The 20751-nt window shown below is 30.0% G+C and overlaps 1 protein-coding gene across 1 annotated transcript in view; it reads left to right on the top strand.

Moving 5' to 3' along the window:
• LOC129960177 (putative fatty acyl-CoA reductase CG5065) overlaps nt 1–9425 on the top strand; it is a 32026-nt gene extending 22601 nt beyond the window's left edge. Inside the window, exons 10-14 of the mRNA XM_056073384.1 lie at nt 60–178; nt 2041–2280; nt 5757–5886; nt 6901–7028; nt 8626–9425. Of these exons, the coding sequence (XP_055929359.1) occupies nt 60–178; nt 2041–2280; nt 5757–5886; nt 6901–7028; nt 8626–8770 (762 nt within the window). The 3' untranslated portion in view covers nt 8771–9425. The remainder of the gene's footprint in view (nt 1–59; nt 179–2040; nt 2281–5756; nt 5887–6900; nt 7029–8625) is intronic.
• The last annotated feature ends 11326 nt before the right edge of the window (nt 9426–20751 follow it).

The raw sequence follows: 20751 nt of genomic DNA, 5'->3' as shown, positions 1-20751 counted from the left end.
ATGCTACAAGGAGTAATATTATTTCATTCTTCCAGGTTACTAATTTTACTCATTTTCAGGGAGGAAAAGGTGTATTAAGAACAATGGTCACTCATGGAGAAGTTTGTGCTGATGTTATTCCTGTGGATGTAGTTATAAACCTTATGCTTGCCGTAGCATGGTATACTGCTGTCCAGAGGTAGGTATGCAAAGGAGAAGTAATGAGAAATAAAAAGAACGGCATTAGATATTTATAAGGACCTTACTGGTTTCAGTTTCAGTTTAATTGAGGTTAAATGCAGGGGCATTGCTCTCAAAACTAGCTTGTTAAAAGCTTCACTTGAATAACTTATTATAAAGATATCAGGATAGTTCAGAATAACTTAATTCTGGTTACTGAACTTTAAAACCCAACAAATCAAGTTTAAATGAGATATTAACACGTTGGTTGTCACGTTGCCGTTAGACTCGTGCTTGATTTATTATGATTCATGCCTATTTAATTAGACGCGCTTTCTTTAGTTAAGAGATAGTAGAAAAGGGACTATCTAGATAACTAGAAGATATAAATCAGGCGTGATTATGGCATCGAACGTGTTGTATACACTATAATCTAACAGATTCGCTTGATCGAACAACTCATTAACATGAGAAATGTATGAATGTCAATAAAAGTGTAGCACTGCTTTTAGTCAGAGTAAAATAATACATCAAGATAAATTTTCTAATTTTTTTTAAAAAATTAAGTTTGGGAAGTATTTATTTCTGGTTTCATGCTTGTGTGACAAGCCTTTTGTCTCCTACGAAAAATGTCTTCCAAATTCCTCCTATGCTAGTGTGACACGAAACCATGCAGTTTTAAAATTCTCGGTTTTGGAGATCGCATTTAAATTGAATGTCTTGATACATCATGGTTGTTGGACGCGAACTTAATTCCTATATTCATGAAAGCGTTGATATCGCTGCTGAAACTGTATTTTTTTATAGCAGAACCTCTGTAAAATCAATAGCATCAACCTTTAAACGCTGATATTAAACTAAATTATAATCAACCATCATGAATTAGTTGATTTAATGAAGAACTGAAATAGTTATTTCGTCAAAAGAAAAGTCTACTGCTCTAGAATCATCGATAGGTTCATAAAAGAAGTTTGCGATTACAGCTCTTTGACTCAGTTAAGGATCCGATTCTCGACTTGCAATGGATGCAAAATGAACCTATTGAAGTCTTCCAGTGGTTATTGTTAAATTATCTCGATATATATACTTGAAGTATGACTGTGAAGAATTAAATATTAAAGATGGCTGAAAATTCTTCTGTTTTTAGATTCTATTGATTTTTTTTTTTTTTTTTTACAAATATAGGAACAGTAAGTCTATTAAATCGAATGAAAAGCTTTATTTTGCATTTCCCATCCCTGTAATTTTTATTTCTGCTAGACTTTAAAAAAAAAAAAAAACGCCTATTATCACATATATAGAATTCCTAAACAGTAGACTTCCTAACCAGAAAGGTTGCAATCATGCGTCCATAAAAGTAGCAGCTACACTGATACCAGTTTTTTGTTTAATATAAAAGAAACGGAAATCTTTGAAAAGAGGTATTTCAGCGATTTTCATTGTTTTTTAAATATTCGTTAATTTTGAATTGTTAAAACTTAAATCTCGGCATCCAAAAAATAATTTAAGTATTGCATCTGAGCTGCCTTGCAGAATGAGATGATTCAGTCCGTCATGGTATGCTCTATAGATGCTCTATAGTATTTAATTTACTCCTACATTGGGCTTTCCTATTCTTCCAATTATTCAATTGTTCTACTTTTAGATTTTGATTCAAAAACAAAACTTGCATGGATGTCGCAATCTTCGAAAAATCCTGATATGTCAAGCTATAATAGTCCTTTTAATTTCATAATTTAATCTGGGCTTTTTTTTTTAAATCGCAATCGTTATGTCTGGCGTATCCTACTTTGCTTTGTTATTTTATCAATAAAACTTATTTTGAATAAAATGGTACTCATCTTAAGATAGTTTTTTTGCTAAAAAATATTTTTTCCACAGGCCAAACAGTATCTTGGTGTATAACTGCACATCAGGCTCTTTGAACAAATTGACTTGGGACGATATAATGACTGTCACTTTTCCGTATCTCTTAAAGTATCCCAGTGCCGAACTTTTCCGCTATCCTAGTGGCACCTTTCGTCGGAATCAGTACATAAACAATCTACACATAGCTTTTCAACACTACTTACCAGCTCTAATCGTTGATTTTATGGCATACATTTTTTTCCAGAAACCTGGGTGAGTATCGTTTTTAAATGGAAGCAGGCTAAAAAGCGCCAATTTTCGGGCCAAATGCATAATTTATAACCAATTCGCATACAGAGACTAATTTAATTCATATATAGAATTGTAGATTTTCAAGTTTTTTAAATATACAAACCATCTTAATAATCGCAACACTTAAATATTTCGGGGTGGTTTTTTTTTTTTTTTTTTTTTTTTTACCTAATTAAAATATATTCTGAAGACAATATATCATAGTCAAATTTATGCACCAAAGAGTTAAAATCAATTAAGCTGAAAGTTAAATTTGCTGTTAAAATCTTTTTGCTACGGGTACACGGTAACTAAGAGAACTTTTCACTTTCTCTCATAATTTATATGTAAATGTAAAAAATGTTATAATTCTGCACTAACAATCGACTTCAATTAGTCTTGCATCTTCACTTGAAACTGGAATTGTCTGCAATAGCAAATCTTAAACTGAATTTTCGAACTTTTTACGTGGGGGTGGTTGTTTGGGTTCTTTAAACAGCCCAATTAATGTGACTCTTAAGGTTATATTACATAATAAATAACTTGTATTATGTTTTAAAGTTGCAATGTATAAACGACGGAAATGTTCGTCAGCAGCGTATTCTTTGCTTCCTTGGCTCTTAGTAATTTTTACAATTCTAGACGGTGTTGCTTCATTTGTGTAGGAAAAATGGTGAATGTCATCGGAGAGATTACCAACTCCCCTCTCTGATTCTAGTCTGTTTTTAATTAGATGTGGGTTGAGTTCTTGGAATATCAGCGTCGTTCAACTTTTCAGCGTTTTTTGAAAGAATGCAAATAGTTATATAAACTGAAAGAAATGCATCGCAATTTAAAACTGATTTTTCATTAAAAGCAGAGCTGCTTCCTTCAACTACTGATATTGAAAAATGAAGGTAACTTTGATTTGTTTATCTCAGTTTCGAATATCTGCTAAAGAGGGCGTTGTCATTCAGTAGGTAAGTTTCTTTGCATTTGTTCAGTATTCTTGCCATCAAGGTCCTTAAATGGTGAGTTGTTTTCATTAAAATTTTAATATACTGAGCTGTCTGATTTATTTAAACACTTGAGTGTAGAGTAGGTATATGTATGTAGTTCTATTTTATTCAATTTCAATAAAAATTTGCAGATTTTACTGGATGATTTAAATTTTCAGATTACGCGAGTTTACAAACTGTCGCCCATTTTGGAAACAAAAATTGCAAAAGCGTCTTCAAAGATTTTATTAAATCTTCTGATTTAAGGCAGAACACCAATCCATCCCCCAGCACCTGGAATCAGAATGCCTGATTCTTTAAGCATTTGGGTATATATGGAATGCCTTTTTTGTTTTTATGATGCATTTACAAATGCTACATACCTTCTATAATTGCCTAAAACACTAAATTAAGAGACAAAGTTAAATATAAACACAAATATTCTGCATACAGCATTTACTTACCTCTTTAAAGTACCAAAAACATGAACATAAAAAAATAAACAGGTGGAGCGGAAAAAATTAGAGGGCCACAAATAATATTATACAAGATTTAGATTATTTATTTTTTGTTGGTAAATAGTTCAAGTATTTTTTTTTAAGAGTAAAAAAAAATTGTTACGAGTGAGAACATGAGTTAAGAGTGTCCCTGGCAGAAAGAAACCGAAAGGATCTAATGCAGATAACATACTAAGGAACATTAAGCAATGATAACTTAAAGGATAATATTAATCTTTTCAGCCCTCGAATCTGGTATCATAAAAAAAAAAATCTAAAGTCTAACCAATAAAAAGATAATTAGTTTTGACCGCCAATTTTCTCATATATTCGCTTATAAAGATTTTCTGAAAACTGACCATTCGACTTCTCTAATCCGTTTCTTGAAAAAATCTCATCTGATGCCCCGTGATCTGGGAATGGCGTGACTTCAGATTAGTATTCATCTGACTTACGATTTTGTGTTATGCTCGTTCATACAAAACTATGCAGTCCTTCCATTAACCGATTTTATTCTAATTTTGACAGATATACAATTTTTGCGTAATGTCAGTCTACCAAATTTCAGTCAACTAGCTTCTTTGTGTTCTTGAATTGCATTATGTTTCCAAAAATGTTTTCGGAAATGTAAAGGTTTGAAGCCTAGGAATTGCGATATCTAGGTCAAGGTTTTTTATGATAAAAATATTCCATACATTTTGAATATGAGAAAGTGAAAAGAAAATCCGTAAATTTAAAACGGAATTTCGCTATACCCCACAAAGTACTCCGTAAATATTACAATCTGAAGAAAGTAATACTTTGAATTTCAGAAAGTCGCAATGCTGTTCTCTCTACACGTGTACAATAAAGGAAAGATAAAGTTAGAAATAATTTGCTTGAAAAATTCCTGAATGAATTTAGCGTAGTCGGCAATGTTTGATAACATTTAAAAGCACATTATGATCGACTCTCGAACAAGAGAACCGATTTTTTTAGTTTTAAATATAGCTTCTTCTGACATGGGGGAATAATTTCGTTAATTTAACAAAATACTCAGCATTATGAATACACCTTAACTCAGTGCATCATAATACTTGGGAAAAATGCCTAAGAACAAATATGATGAATACTCTCTCCTCTGCGGTTTGAAATCTGATCGATAGTTAGGTTAACACTTTCATCGTGAGGGACGAGATAACTCGTCAAGTTTTTTTTTATATTGCAGCGTGCCCCGCGACTTATTGCATCATCATTTTAGCATATAGCAGACTAATATTTTGTCTTTACAACATTTCTACAAGGCTTATTTCTATACTATTGCCGCAATAAAAGTGTTAAATTTCCTTTTTAAATTTTTTTCTTCATTGAAATGCCCCTTAACACCATCATAGTATATCGGACTATTTTTTTATCGTATTTCTTTAGCAGAGCTGCGAGGAAATATGTGTTTCTTGGGTGAGGAGATAATGTGGTACCCTTGCAAACACGCGACAGGTGTTAAAAACATCTGCATCTGTTTCACAATCATTTTATAAGTTCAAATGAGACTCGAAAATTCCATGCTCTCACAATTCTCAATCTAAATTTCTTTATTTATCAGGCAACCACTTTTTGTGCTTATGTTTGACAATTCCAGTTTCAATTGTGTAATGCTTTATAATCGAAATTCTGCAGATATACTGTTCTCATTTCCTGCATATCCTTGTTGATTAAAATATAACATGCCTTAAATTTCCCATGCAAACGTTTTTGTGATAAAGAAAATAGTGATATTCTCTATAGCAAGTTGGTAACGGTATTAATGAATGTACTTGATTCAATGCCCGTAGCTTCTTTGTACAAAACAAAACGGGAAAGACTAACAGTTCATTTAAATAAACTTGCAAATTGTCAATTCTCAGTTTTACTCAAAACAAAAACTGAAATGAGTCTTTAAATCATTCCTATTAACGTTTCAAGATGAAAATATCCCTTATAGGAAAAACTTTTTTTTAATGTTTAGGATGATGAGAGTTTATCAAAAGGTCCACAAGGCCGTTCACTGTCTAGAGTTCTTCACAACACGAGAATGGAAGTTCCACTGCGATAATGTTCTCATGCTTAACGATGCTCTCTCGCCAGAAGATCAAGAGGTAAATATTTTCTCGCGCAAACTCGCTTCACTATATTTAATTGTTGCGCTTTAAAATTTTCATAGATAATAATTGCCTTATTTACAGGGCTACTATTTTTAAGGCTATATTTTTTTCCAGAATAAATTATAGTAATCTAAAATTAGTGATATATAGTGGAGAAAATGAAAGTATCTCGCCAAAGCAAATTTTTAAATGTTAAAATAATATTCCACTAAACTTAAAAAAAAACATTTGTTGCCATTCTGTGAACTCGTTCATTTACTTTCAGATGCTGCATACAAATCGTATATTGCCAATATGGAGCAAAAAAAAAAAAAAAAAATGCAGACAAAAAGTTATTTTCAGATCGTATTTTTAATGAATTGATGATGGTATGCAGTAAGAAATTAAATCTTAAAACGCATGCTACTGCTGACATCATTTGACTCATTCTTGCGATTCATACCTATCAGAATGACTCCTTCCTCCACTGGAGCTAAGAAACTTGTAAAAAGTTCGCACCTAATTAAATAGCAGGCCCGCATCGCACCCATGATTTAGGGCAGAAATGCGTTTGTTACATTAAATAAGTGGAAATTAACAATCCGAAATTTCAATATTTGATTTTGAAAATTAATAAAGGCATTAAATGGCAATTGAAGTTTTTGGTGTGGTTTCCTTGAAAAAAAATTTTCTTTGTCGTTTATACAGTATTTGAACGAATTACAATTTAATGATGAAGCATACACATCCCATTTCAATGAGTCTCATGAGTGTGAATTTTATATTTACTGGAAATATCAGTAGCTGCTTATAATTGAAGTTCAATACACACATTTCATACCATCAATTCCCGAGTTCAGTCAGTTAATTCAATAAATAGTATTACTCGTTTCTAAAACCAATGCCTCAGATACAAAAATGCTCAATTCTGAAAGTAAATTATTTAAAAACTTATGTCCCAAATGATTAGAATTTCAAATTAAAGTTTTAAATTTATAATCTTCAAGGTGCAATTTTCATATTTTTCAGAAATTTTATTTCGACATCCGCAAATTGAATTGGAAGTACTTCTGGGAAAATCACGTTCTTGGATGTCGGAAGTTTATTTTGAAAGAAGATCCAGCTACCATTCCGGCAGCAAGGAAAAACTTAAGAAGGTTGGTTTGCCTTTATATTACCTTTCTTCTATACGTAGCCGCTGCTGTGTTACTTTAACCATTTAACTGCAAATTTATTTTTTGAAAGTCCCTCAAGCGGTACTTAATCAAAATCAATCGATGAGGTGTATGCACGTAGAACGCAATACAAATGGTTGCATAGTAAATTTTTGCTGGAAAATCATAGTAAAGTGAAGGAGATTTAATTTTTATTACATAATTGTAATAATTTTATTACATAATTTTATTACATATTACATAATTTATTACATAATTTATCAATAATTGCTGAAAAAGGTAGTGTAATTGGAAATTTAAAAAATGCCAAAGAAGAAAATGTGAATATTGGTGAAGCTCGTAAAAAGATGCTGAAATGCTTTTCGAAGAGACATAGGTTTTGAAACTGCACTTGGTCGACCAAAGTTAACATTGACATTAATTTAAAAAAACTAAAGAGTTTTTGAGACTAATAAGTATAACGTTATTCCCTTGAACCAGAAATTAAGAGCCTTCAAAGTTCGCGTATTTTAGTTATGTTGTTGTAATCGTTATCGAATAATACCTGATGTACTGGAGATAATGAACTCATTTTGGAAAAAATGTAATGCATTGTACGGGCAATTATTTCTGTTCCAAAGAATTTGATGTGTTTTTGATTCATTGCAAGCTTACTGATATTATAAAGAAAGCATGCCGCTAAATGACATTTGTATTGCATCTTATTGAGATTTTATATAGAATGGTAATTTATTTTACGACGTGTATACACATCGACAGCACCAAAACAAAGATTCGATTGAAGTGCATACAGCTTTTAGGTTGTATGATTAAGTTAAGTAGCTTTAAGATTTCGATAATCAGATACCAAATGAATTTTAAAAGGCGTAAGGAATTGCAAATATAATTCTGAATAAATAAGCTTTTTGCTAGTATTCAAAGCGGTTACAAATATCCTTTTTGATATGAAGGAAAGTACGCAAGAATTCGGCCGATATCGATTTGTTGTATCATTTAAACTAAAGTTAAATATTAGATAAATGATGGCATATCTGAAAATTTATAAAACTATTTTGAAAAAAAAATTCTTATCGAAAGTACATTTAACATTTACCATCGGCACTTTTCACTGGGCATCATGGAAAAAAATCCAATTCTAAGTGTTGCAAAATATCCATTACATTGTTAATTAAATTTCAGAAAAGATATCCATTTTTTTTAAGAATGTCTGAATTTATTATAATGACATTTTTCCTGAGACTTTTATCTATTTGTTTGGTTCAATATCGCCAAATAATTGTTCTTGCGCCATAACCCTACCCCCCCCCCAAAAAAAAAACCCTATAAACACTTCAAGCTTTGTGCAGAAGGTTTTTTGAAAATCCGATGCTTGTTACAGTAGGATTCAACAAGCTACGAGTGTGTAAGATATTAGTTTCTAGAATAATTTTTAGTACCTCCAAGTAAAAACTGAGGACAAAATGTGCAGCTTAGCTCCCCATTTTCATCTGTCCGTTTTCTAACATTCTTAAGGAGAAACAATTATCTGAGTTGCAGTCTTTTGTTGGTTTATTAATTATAATTCTTTCTTTATTTTCAGGCGGTATTTCATCTCTAAATTCACGCACTTCTTGGTTGCTCTTGGTGTGTGGAAAGTATTCTTTTCTCGAGTGTTATCTTTGAACAATATCTGGTACGCATTATCTGCAGCCTTTCTCAAGTTCCAAGCCATGATCCAAGAATAGACTGGGCGCAGCCACTGTAATAATTTATTTAGGTGTCAGCATATTATTTAAGATCGGTATCTAAGCTATCGAAGAAATAAAGACAATCCAGTATTCGCTGATCAACAGTGAATAACAAGATGCTCCGACTTAAACAGCCAAATGTTTTCGAATTAGAAAAACTGCAAAAGATTCATCATCTCTAAAATGCCATTACTACACTTCAGTTGCGTCTTTAAATGTGTCGTGTAATCGTACACTTTTATGGTGGACAAAGTTTTCTGTAGCTTAAGAGAAGGTTGAAAATTTTACTCATTTGGTAATACTTTCTTAAGTACACTAATTGTTATTAATTGTTACTGTTTCCCCTTTTTTATTATTGTTCTTGTGTTTGTAGAATTAGTTTTGTTGTCCTTGTTATTCTTATAAACTGTAAAATTCAGTTTTAATGTTGCATTTTAATCCCAATCAAGAATTCGTTGGTTCTCGTACACGTTTTTTTTCTCGTAAAGTTTATGTATGAGTTCCTACGATGAATCGCAACCGCATCCGAGCCAACTTCACACGAAATGATGTATGTTTTGTACAAGAACTATGTATTATACACTGAATATGCATATAATGTAAATTTTGTATTTAATATTAAAATGATGTAGTCACATTGGCTAAAGCAGAACTGGTCTATATTTTTTTTTTTTTTTTTGAACTGGTCTAAAATTTTCAGAACACATGCCAGAAAAGTATTTCATAATAAACAAGATAAAATAAAATTAAGCTCTCAGATGGAGAATTACCATTTTTATGAATGTACAAATTGTCTGTTGAAACTTAGAATAGAATGAGTCCCATAGCGCTCATCTGGACAAAAATTGTTTTTATATTAGGTCAGTAACTCGCCCCTCTTCCATGGCATACATCTCTCTCTAGTGGCAAGAAGTTGAAATCTCTTTTGCTTGCGAGAAAAAACTTAATTCGAAAATCTTTTCGGTACCTCCACTGTTTCACAAAGAGAAATATTCTCGCATTTTCTGACTCAAACTAAACTAATAACATTAATGATATATATAATATGTTATTAACATAATAAATTTAATGAAGTACAGACGAATTTATAAAAAAATAAAACAATTCTTGAAAAAATGTTTTTTGAAAATATTAAAACATATATTTAAAAAAACATATGTATTGAAAGCAAAAATAAATAACTTCCAAAAAAATCTTGCAAATTTCAGGAAGAAAAAAACGGGTAAATAAGACAATTACACCATTAACTCATAGAAAAATTAAGCATATTATTTGAGTATTAATTATGTTTATGATTTTTTCCTATTTTATGAACATTTAAGTATATTATGACATTCGAATTATAAAATTGAAGATTAAAATATGAAAAAGGGTTATATAAAAGATAATTGTAAATCGTAAAACTATCAACAAAAATCATTATTTTAAAAACAAAATGAAATTTTTCCATTAAGTATCTGAACTGGTTTAAATAAGATTTATTCTTTCAGCAGTTTAAGTACTGCAATTTTGGGAGGAAAAAAAGATCATGGATAAAAAAAATTAAACTGTGTGGTAATATATAAAAAAAACATTTCAATAATAAAAATGCATCATTCCTTCAACATATATTCCACTCAACATTGCTCTTTCGTCACCACAGAATCTGTTTCACTGCCATGTTTCCGAATTTGTTCGAGGTATATTGATATGATTGTATTTTTATTTTGAAAGTTTGGTCAGCATCGAAAGGTCAATCAGCACCGATAGTTCGATCAAAAGCTGCCAAGTTCGATCAATATCAAAATTTAAATTAAATAACAATTGATAATCCTTACCAAAAATATATAAAAAAAATATTTAATAAATAAGGCGGAATGAACTTGAAAACAATCAGCTTTTTTAAGGGCATAAAGCTCGAAAAATCATTTTTGAAAGTATTAAAGGACATATAGAAAAGCATATGAATGAAAGAAAAAAGTCACTTGCATAGTCTGTTTATATACTTTCTGAAATACGAATAAAGGTCCCTCATTCGAACAATAAATATATCCCTTCCTGAAGCTGTTCCAAAGCGATGCCTCTGAATAAAATCGGAAGATATTACCGAGATTAATTCTTAAGGGTTATGAAAATTTGATCAAAATTCAAAGTTTGGTCAAGTCTAATTAGCATCGATCTATCAAATTCGATGCAAATAAAAATTTAGATAACTATTAACTCATTAAAGAACCCATCTACTAAAATTTTTTATCTTAAATAAAAAGTAAAGTAATTTAATACGTATATTAAAACGATATAAAGAAATTTTTAAAGAAAAAAAATTATGCAGTTTTGAAATTTTAAAACCACATTTCAGAAAAGCATATGCATTAAAAACTACACGAGAAAAATAAAACGTATATTCCACTCGCATTCAATTTGAAATAAATCCAAATAATAAAGGCCTATCATTCGATCAACAACTATGCTCCTATGTAAAGCGGTTCAAAAGTGATGTCTCCGAATCCAATTGGACAGATATTACTAGGACTGACACTCGATGGTTATGAAAATTCAATTGGAATCGAAAATTCTATCAGTAATGAAAGCTTTTTCCTGTCCGATCAACTTGAACATTAGAATTAGCTTTAGAAGTTCTGAGAGACAACAAATGTCAGCCCTGTAGGGTGAGTAATAATCTTAAGAGTTGGTTTCTTTTCCATTGTTTATTCCCGTGTTTTTTAAAGCAACAAGGTAATGATTTTCGCTCACAAAAACGGACATTTGCACAAAATATTCCGCTCACTTGTGTTGTTACTATTTATGTAGAAATCGCATGTTAGAATAAGTACATAATATAAGTTGCGACATGTGTAGAAAATGTTTTATGGCTTATAAAACTTTATCGGTAATGGTGAGCATCAAAAACACTGTTGCCATTCTCCCTTAAATATATTCAAAAACCACCGGGATTTTTGGTTTTGAAAAGAAAATCTTGCCGACTGTTATTGTCGATAATCTCAAAAGCTTCGAAGGTATTTTCTTATCCAGATAGGATAAGATCATATTCAGTGTCATATAAGAACCAAATTTTTAATTCCAATGCGTTACTGAACATTTTAATCTTGCATTGCTACTTTCATTTGCTTACATTATGAATAACAAATGTAATATCTATAAGTAATAATGATTTTGAACGAAATTTTTTTTCATTGAATAATCGCTTTTTAAATCTCACATATACCTATTTAGTTGTCACTAATCTGTCATCTTGAAACGAGATATAACATTTGTATTCCTTATTAAAGGTAGTCTCATTTTAATTTGAAGCTTTAACAAGATTATTTATATACCTGAGTGGAGCCTTCGGCCCATTTGCTACCTAGAGCAACAATACGAAAATTGCAAATGCCTATTTCCACAATAAAAATATAAAAAAATAATTATGATGTTACATTGTATTAACATTTTTTCGAAGCTTTTAAAATATGAATAAAATAAAAATTGAAAAAATTCAATTCACGTTTAAATCTACTTTTATCATGAATATAAATTCATTTTTAAATATGTTTTAATCATGCATATTGATTTTTTTTGTAAACTTCTAAATTTTTGAAATGCATTATAGAATGTAAACATATAGAATTAAACAAAAATGTACTTTAAAAATGAAGAAGACATGAGAGTACTTCGTTAAAAATATCTGCTTTGAATCTCAAATTTAGACTGATTTTTCTAATGATAGTAGCATCTTCTTAATTTTCAAATATCTGCATGACTTTTAAGCTCAGTTTATAAAAATATTTAAAAATATCCAAAAACTTTACTTTTACCAATAATTTGGGAAGATATTTCGTATGTTTAAAGTCAATAGAACATGCAAAAAAAATTCTTCGAATTGTAAATATATCTGAAAATAAAAGATACATAATTATTTTACTATATTTAAATGATAAAGACTTAGTGGAAACTTTCAATTTAGAAAACAGAAAACAATTTATTTTAAAATGACATACTTGAAGCAAGTACTTTATTATTCTAAAATACGATAAGGGTTTTATAAAAATATTAACAAAAACTGTAAAGAAAAGAGAAAAATAATTTTAAAAAACATCCACGCTCTAAAAAACAATTAAAATCTTCCCACGTAAACATTCCATTTCTTTTCATAACATCTTTGTTTCACCATTTTCAAATCGACAGGTAGTAATCCCGTTAAAAGAAGGACACCAAAAGTAGGCATTTAAATTATCATCAAATGCAATCCTATTTTGCTTTCAAAAGACGAGATTAATGCAAGTTCAGCATGTTAAAAGTTCCGAGTAAACAGCTATTAAGCATCGAAAACGCAAATTAATTCTGAGTATCGATTCACTGCATCGTGTTTTTATCATGAATCACGATTCATCGGCATGACACCAATAAACCGATTTTCAAAAAAAATTAATATAAAAGAATCGATCTCTCGTAAATGACTATTTTTTCCCGATAAATCGGAAATAGGCACGACCAATAAATAGGCCACCTGTCTAGTTATGTCATTATTGTAAAAATTAGTCTCGATTGTGATTTTAATTTTCTCCTGCTCTAATCATTTGTTAGGAATTTCAACTTTCTAGCTCACCGACTACTGTCATTTATTTTGACTCGGCTGATTTTTTTTTTATTTAGTCAATGAATGATTACTTATATACACACATACACATACATGAAGGGATATTTAAAAATTGACTGTGATTTGATTTTTTGCTTCTTCGAAAAAAAATTAAAATGAAGAAAATTTCGAGAAAGTTCCTCTCGGTAATTCTAAAATCTTGGCTGGGGCCTGCTTTTTGAAACCTTGACGAAGCCCGAGAAAAAAATCAGCGTTTGGCCACAACCAAACAAGAATAATTTTTAACGTCTACAATTGTCCAAACCAGACTGTTTCATCTATTTTGCTGTTTTCTTTGTTAAAGCGTCAAATCCATGCGAATACTTTATAAAAGCGAATTACCATTATTTTTAATTTACATAATCAAAAATAACAGCAATTGCATACTTTGTATATACATAAGCATACAATCTGAAACGCTCTGCATTATCTAAAACATGGTTTTTGAAATTATGAATTTCAATGTTACTGGCTCAAATGATATCATTACAATTTTTTAAGTAATTCATTTTAATTGAATTTCATTTCGATTATCATTAATTAATTCCTGGTTCTATATTCTAGGTTTTGAAAAAATAGCAAAATTTTTCTACCAGAAATTGTGTCAATAATAATAAATCTTTAAGAAACTCATTTGTAATTTCTTATAAATTATAAATTTTGCATGCAGAAAAAATGTTAGAAAGCAGTGAAATCAATACTTGGTTCTGTTCAAGTCCGAAATATTAAATTTATCACTTCGAACCGGTATGAACATGAGGCAAAAAGGCTGTATTCTGCACTCACTTTTCTCGAACCTGTCCGCCAGATGCCGTCTCTGTTATGTCTAAATGTCATTGGTCAAATTTGCCAAAACACTTTATAGATGAAAAAAAAAAAATTGTGTAGGTTAGCTACATCTGTTTTTTATTTATCGTATACAATATGTGAATGTCAGTGGCGTTTTTCCATATAGGCGTTGAAATCGGTTGCCTCGTATTTCAAGAATTAGAGGGCTTCAAAATCTATATCGATCTAAAATTCTATTCAAAATCTATAACATATTACAATGTTAACCCCGTGCGAATTTTCTGCGCAGTAGGCTTGTATATAAAATTTTCCCCCCTTATAATTCTTTTAAAAAAGAATGAAAGTAATTGAATGAAAAGAGTTAAGTTGAAGGTAGAAGGGAAAGAATTGACGAAACCAAAGAGAAGCAAATTAGATTAATAAATGATTTTAGAGGCAGCTTTATTTAGGATGATCTTAAGATATAAAAATGATAAAAAATTAAAAAAAACGATATTATTAAATCAGCAGCATCTTTTAAGTTCAAAGCATGAAAAGAATTGCTGTCAATCTCTTGGGGGGGGATAAATGAAAGGGATAAATTTTGAATCGGTTCATTTACATCCATCGCTAATTTTCGGTATTCGTATTATTATTATTATTATTTTATTTATTTATTTACTGCTGCTGGAATCAGTATTGCCGATATTTTGAGGGGATTCTGTTATGCTTCAAATCACTTTTTCCTCGATAATGTAAGATCATTGAAATGAATAGGAATAATATCTCAACATTTTTCTAAATCAGTGACAAATTCTAAATACAATAAATTACAAATGAAAATCCTTAAATTACTTTTTGTTCAATTTCCGCCAAATTGAAATGTGTCAGAAATTTATGTTAATTTGTAATGCAAGCGAAGTTAGATCATTTTCTATTCGGGAATGCATCCAAGACAAATAGCGGAATAATATGAATCAACCACTCTTAAATGATCTGTCGCTTTCATTTAATGAAACTGACGGAGTACAATACTTAAGAGTGTTAAAAAATTATAGAGAATTTCAACCAATTAAAGACAAGAAAGGTAATTTTTAGGATTTTGACGTCTTTTAATGTTTGTTTCTGTGTTTGAAAATGTTTATTGCCTTTTTTTTTTATTTCTTTTATTATCATTTCAAAAATATTATTTTAATTCTATTAATATGTACTTTTGTGCTATTTCTAAAATTAAATTAATCATCATCGTTTAAATATTTCTTTAATTGTATTTTTTTTATCAGAAAATATATTAATAGACTGAATTTTGGATGCCACTATACTTTATGCTATACTTCTAGTTATATTTATTGTATTGGAACTCGCTGTTTTGTTTTAACAATTCAAATTACTTAATACGATTATATTATTCACGTGGGAAAAAAAGGAAAGTCGTTTTATAAGGGACCGAAAAAAAACTAACTTGTTTTTTAATGATTTAGAAAAGGAAAAAGATGTTCCTACCTTCCTGGTTCTTGGGCCAGATGCTCCTTTTAAAAGGATATTTGAGATTTCGATTAGCCTTAATCTAAAGCTCTACGTTTATTTATTTTGTTTTAAAAGATTTCGTAAAATATTATGGTGGAAATTAGCTTAACGAGCATAATTCATCCCCGAATCTTCAGACAAATTTATAATAATGCGATTGATTATTTATAATACATGCCTTTTTTTTTAACAAGAAAATTGTCTAAAGATATTTGTCCTTGGATATGCTTAAAAATTTGACAAAAATTAGTCACAGCATTAACTTTAAATAAATTTGTAACGCTAACCTAATTATCTACTACCTAATTACGTGACGCTTCTCAACATACAATACAATAATTTCCTATACCTTCAGCATCTCTTTTGTTTCACTGGAAGGTTGATACTCTTCTGAGGCTATTAGATCCTCCTCTCCTGACCAAATCTCCGCTGCAGCCTTCTGCTGTAACATAGAATGCCGCAACAGTATTTCAGTAATTCTAGCCATATTCTACACCAGCTCATCGATGTCGTAGCCATCCAATCCTAATCCCATAATACTGACACAATAAAGACACAATCTAGTCGATTGAAGGTCCACAAGTACTTGCTCAAACACTTCAGAGCCGTGTTCGACAACGCTATCCAGCCAAAGCTTCTTTCATGCTGGTTTAAGGATTCTCTTCAAACAAGCTCTTAACACGAACTGATATTCGATATACAGATCAGGCTAGCATGTGACGTCACGATATCTCCCCGTTTGGCGAAACAGTCACGTTCAGCGAGTCACATTTTTACATTTTGCTGTACTCGTTAGGTGAATCACTCGTTAAACGAGATGCTCGTCAAGCGAGGTATAATATGATTCAATACAGTGGCGGATTTCCTTGAATGAATACGTGAACTTTTCCTAAAGTAGTTAGTCTAGGGGAGAGTTGCAGATAGGTATATTAAAAAAATGTTATTAGCCTAGTTGCGAAATTAAATTTAAAAAAAAATACAAATACTCTTAATTATAAAATGTTAGTACTTTGTTAAGAATAATTGCTCAGGTTCCTATCTGTTTCGTTGGATTCACTTTTACAGAATTTATAGTCAAATAGTGTATTTTTTAAGGGAGTTCGTCTGAAGTGTTCAAATCAGTAAAATTATTCCAGCACCTTGTTGAAGTCTAAATTATTGTCAGAAGATCCATCAGCAATTATTATTTAAATCTCCAAAATCTTAAAAATATTTTTGATATTTATAAAATACTTGAAAAACCATTATTTTTATTCATTTGAAAATCATTTCATAGTCTAAGGTCTTCTATTTAAGTGATATTCCTGACTGCATATAGATGGCGCCATATGTACATATTTGACACGATTTGGACAAAAATATAAGGAATGCTAATTTCATCTATTTTTCCATTGAGATATTACAAATATACGAAGAATTTTAGTCCTGATTTCTTTATTATAAAACATTCTTTTCATGAAAGAAATAGCTTATTTATTAAAACGGTAATTTTGTATTGCGTCTTTAGAAATGCGGAAAGTCTGTGCTAAGATTACTTGATTCCTTTTTTAAAAAAATTTTAAAAAGCAGCATTTTATTTTTACCATGGATCTTTTCGTGATATCTTTAAAAATTATGTGATTGATTGTGTACAGACGTGGATCCCACACAGCCCTGAATTATATTTATTAGCACGCATATTGTGAGATATCTCCTCGCTGTTCGATATTCAGGACGCTGCACAATACGCCATAACGCTTTTGTTGGGCATATTATTCCAATACGGATAACTAATCAAAACCTATACATTGTCACAAGTTTCTGAAATAGATAATTAACCTAAAATAAATCTTAACACGATGATTGAGATAAAAATGTGTTGTAATATGTTACTAAATTGATCGGTTCATTAAAGTAGAAACCACAAAATGTGCACTATCTGGAGTTTAAATTATCGAAATTCGCCACTGATTCAAAAATATCGGGGTTGACTTCATAAATTTACTGATCAAGACTTTTTTCATAGAACAGCAATTACAAAGCATGCTTGGTCCTTATTGTATGTCTCGAATTTTGAACACCTGTAGAAGATTAATATAACTCGACTTCTCTAATTGTGTCCTTGGATCAACAATCCATTTCAAACTTCAAAGAAACCCTGCACTAAGAAATTTCTATACAATTTTATCACCTAACTTTGTTAAAAATGAAATTCTGCTAGTGGTTAGAAGCAGTGAAAAAAATGATAAAATGACCAAATAATAAAATTTCGGTGAGTATCAAAAACTATGGTAAAAGTGCAAAGATGTAATTATATACAGGAAAGAATATTTGGTAAAAATTTCATATCAATATCCGCTTTGTTTTACAAAAAAATCATCTGAAAAAGAATTGTCGGAAAATGAACATGCACTTGAATTTTTCGAGTGAAAAAAAAAATCGTATTCTGATAGCGTTTTTTACAATTCGAATGGCTTTTATGTGGTTGTTATTCAGAAGAAAGTGATGAAAATTCATTTTCCGATATCTGAAGGCATTCTTCGTTACTTGCATGAACATTGCTTTTTTAATGCTTCTCGAGAAACTACTGGCATAAGAGTTACTTTTTTTTTTTTTTTCCAAATTCATAAAATATAAAATAGTTACATTGTGTAGCGTCATTTTTTAAAAAATGGCATCTTATATATTCAGTAATAAAGTATATTCTCAACACAAATGAGGGAAAATAAGCATTAAGGGTAAATAACAATACAGGAATTGCCCTCAAAATTAAATAGCAAATACAAGGAAATAAGTATAAAAGTGTAAATAAGTTAAGTTCACGTTACTTTCTTGTTATCAATGGCCAGATCACAGGGAGGAACCTCAGATAGAGGAAGAAGCTTCCGGTGTGGTGGTTGGTTCTCGCCGTTCTGGTGAATATAATAACAGTGTGAGATCGAGTTACTTCCTGCGAATGACGAGATGTGCTTCCTAAAAAAGGGGCTGTTGAGAAATGGCTGGTGATGACCCTTAGGACTCAACCTTAGTTCCCGTCTTTTGCTCCCATGGTGCCTGATCGTTCAATTACCCGGTCGGGGAACTCAAAATTAACATGTACTTTTCTGACAATGATCCTTTTACACAGGAAAGGGACTTCAAAATAGAAGTTTAATGCCTGTGATCTTATGTTGTCAAAACCCACCACTGTATGTGATTACAAAATGCCTTATGTCACTAAAAGATCATTTGTTACATCAAAATGTCATAAATTTTGTTGTGTGGGGTTTTGACATGCGACATTTTAATATAACAACGACGACGTATTAGCATACTTGTAGCTGTGCTATGGGATAGATAAAACAAGCAAAAGTCCACTGGATCAGCATGTCGAACTTCCATTTTACTATTTTCAAATATGAGTATGAGATAATCTCATCATTACCAAAACGTCTATTACATCAGAAGATGTACAAGCCTTTTCAAGAATAAAAAAAATCTGCCTCTTTTAAATTAAGTTTGTAGTAGAGGCAATTATATATTTCTTCAAAGAATAATACTTTTAAAATGTATAAACAAGTATTAGATAACATGTGAAAATATATATTTCTATATTTCGAATGATATTATTTCAACTCTTTATATCTTGATTATATTTAAAAGAAAGTGCTATTTTTGCCAAACGCTTATATCATCGTAAAATGACCGCGATTCTTTACGTCGCACACTAGGGCATGAAAAGTAGAATCAGTAGATGGCAAATAAAGACTGAAATTAAAACATTAAAACTTTTACTTAAAAGTTTCATATTTGTTAGGTGGAATTTTGTGATCGATTTTTCACTCACTTCCTTATTTATTAGAGTTCTGAGAATCTATACAATTAATAGATTTAGATGACAACAGAGTATTTTAATACTTTGAATATTTAAATATCAATTAATATATTTAGCTGAAAATTGATTTTTGAGAGGTAGCGCCATCTAGTATTCAATGGGAAAAAGAAATGTTAATTTTTAGATTTATAATATTTATAATGATGAATTGTGAAATATATTAAAGGGCTAAAGCACAGAAAATTAATATATATATATATATTATTTGTGTAATAAAAATTCTGAACAATATTTTTAATCATAAATCAAGTAATATTATAAAAAAAATTAAGATACAATGTATGAATAAGAAAGAAATCACTGGATATTTATCAGAAGCTAAAATATATTAGAAATGCGATTAAAATTTCAATTTATTTACAGTAATTTCTATCAGAATTTCTTCATTTCACGGCTTTGTTTTATCCATATTTTAAAAAAATAATTCAGCTAAGAAATGAAGAATTTTATTTAAAGATGTAATATAAAATATTTATCCAAGAATATGGATATTACTAATACGAACTAGAATACTAACTTTTCTAATAGAATACTGAATATATAGATTATGTACAAATTAAATATTTATTCTTAGAAATCTAGAATATTAATAGAAAGTAATCTGGTCTGGTTTGGGAGAGATATTTGCGTTGTCGCAGTGCCAGCCGGACCACGTTCGATTCTCCGATAAAATTGTGGTGTTTTATCTTTTTTTTTTAAAGCCAAAAAGTATATCATAAAAAAAATAAAGGCTATAAACTAGAAAATAATAAATAGAGATTTTTTAAAAACGCTTTTATCTGTGCTTTAAAAAGGAAAGATACATTTCTTTTAAATCAAAAATATGGAGGTGAAAACGAAAATCGCAATAACGTGAAGTTCAGAAAACAGTAAAAGAAGGTTATAAGTTACACTAAATATCAAGAGAAAAAAAAATGACAAATTCATTATATTAAAATTGAAACACATTGTAAATGTGATTGTCGTTTCAATTTAATTGAAATTTACCATTTTTACCTCACGCTTTTGCAATTTTTATTTTGACCTTCAGATGTTGATGAAAAAATGATTTTTTCTTTTTAATATACTAATTATTTTAATTCATCAAAAAATATTCTCCTCTTTCCTGGGATTATTCTCCATCCAAAGATATTTTAATCGTTTTAGTGACAAAAAGATACGAATTAAGATAATATACTCTAATTCAAAAACAAATGTCACAATTATTATTATTAT

This window comes from Argiope bruennichi, chromosome X2 (assembly GCF_947563725.1).
Source record: "Argiope bruennichi chromosome X2, qqArgBrue1.1, whole genome shotgun sequence".
Lineage (NCBI taxonomy): Eukaryota > Metazoa > Arthropoda > Arachnida > Araneae > Araneidae > Argiope > Argiope bruennichi.
This window is presented reverse-complemented; position numbering and strand designations above follow the sequence as displayed.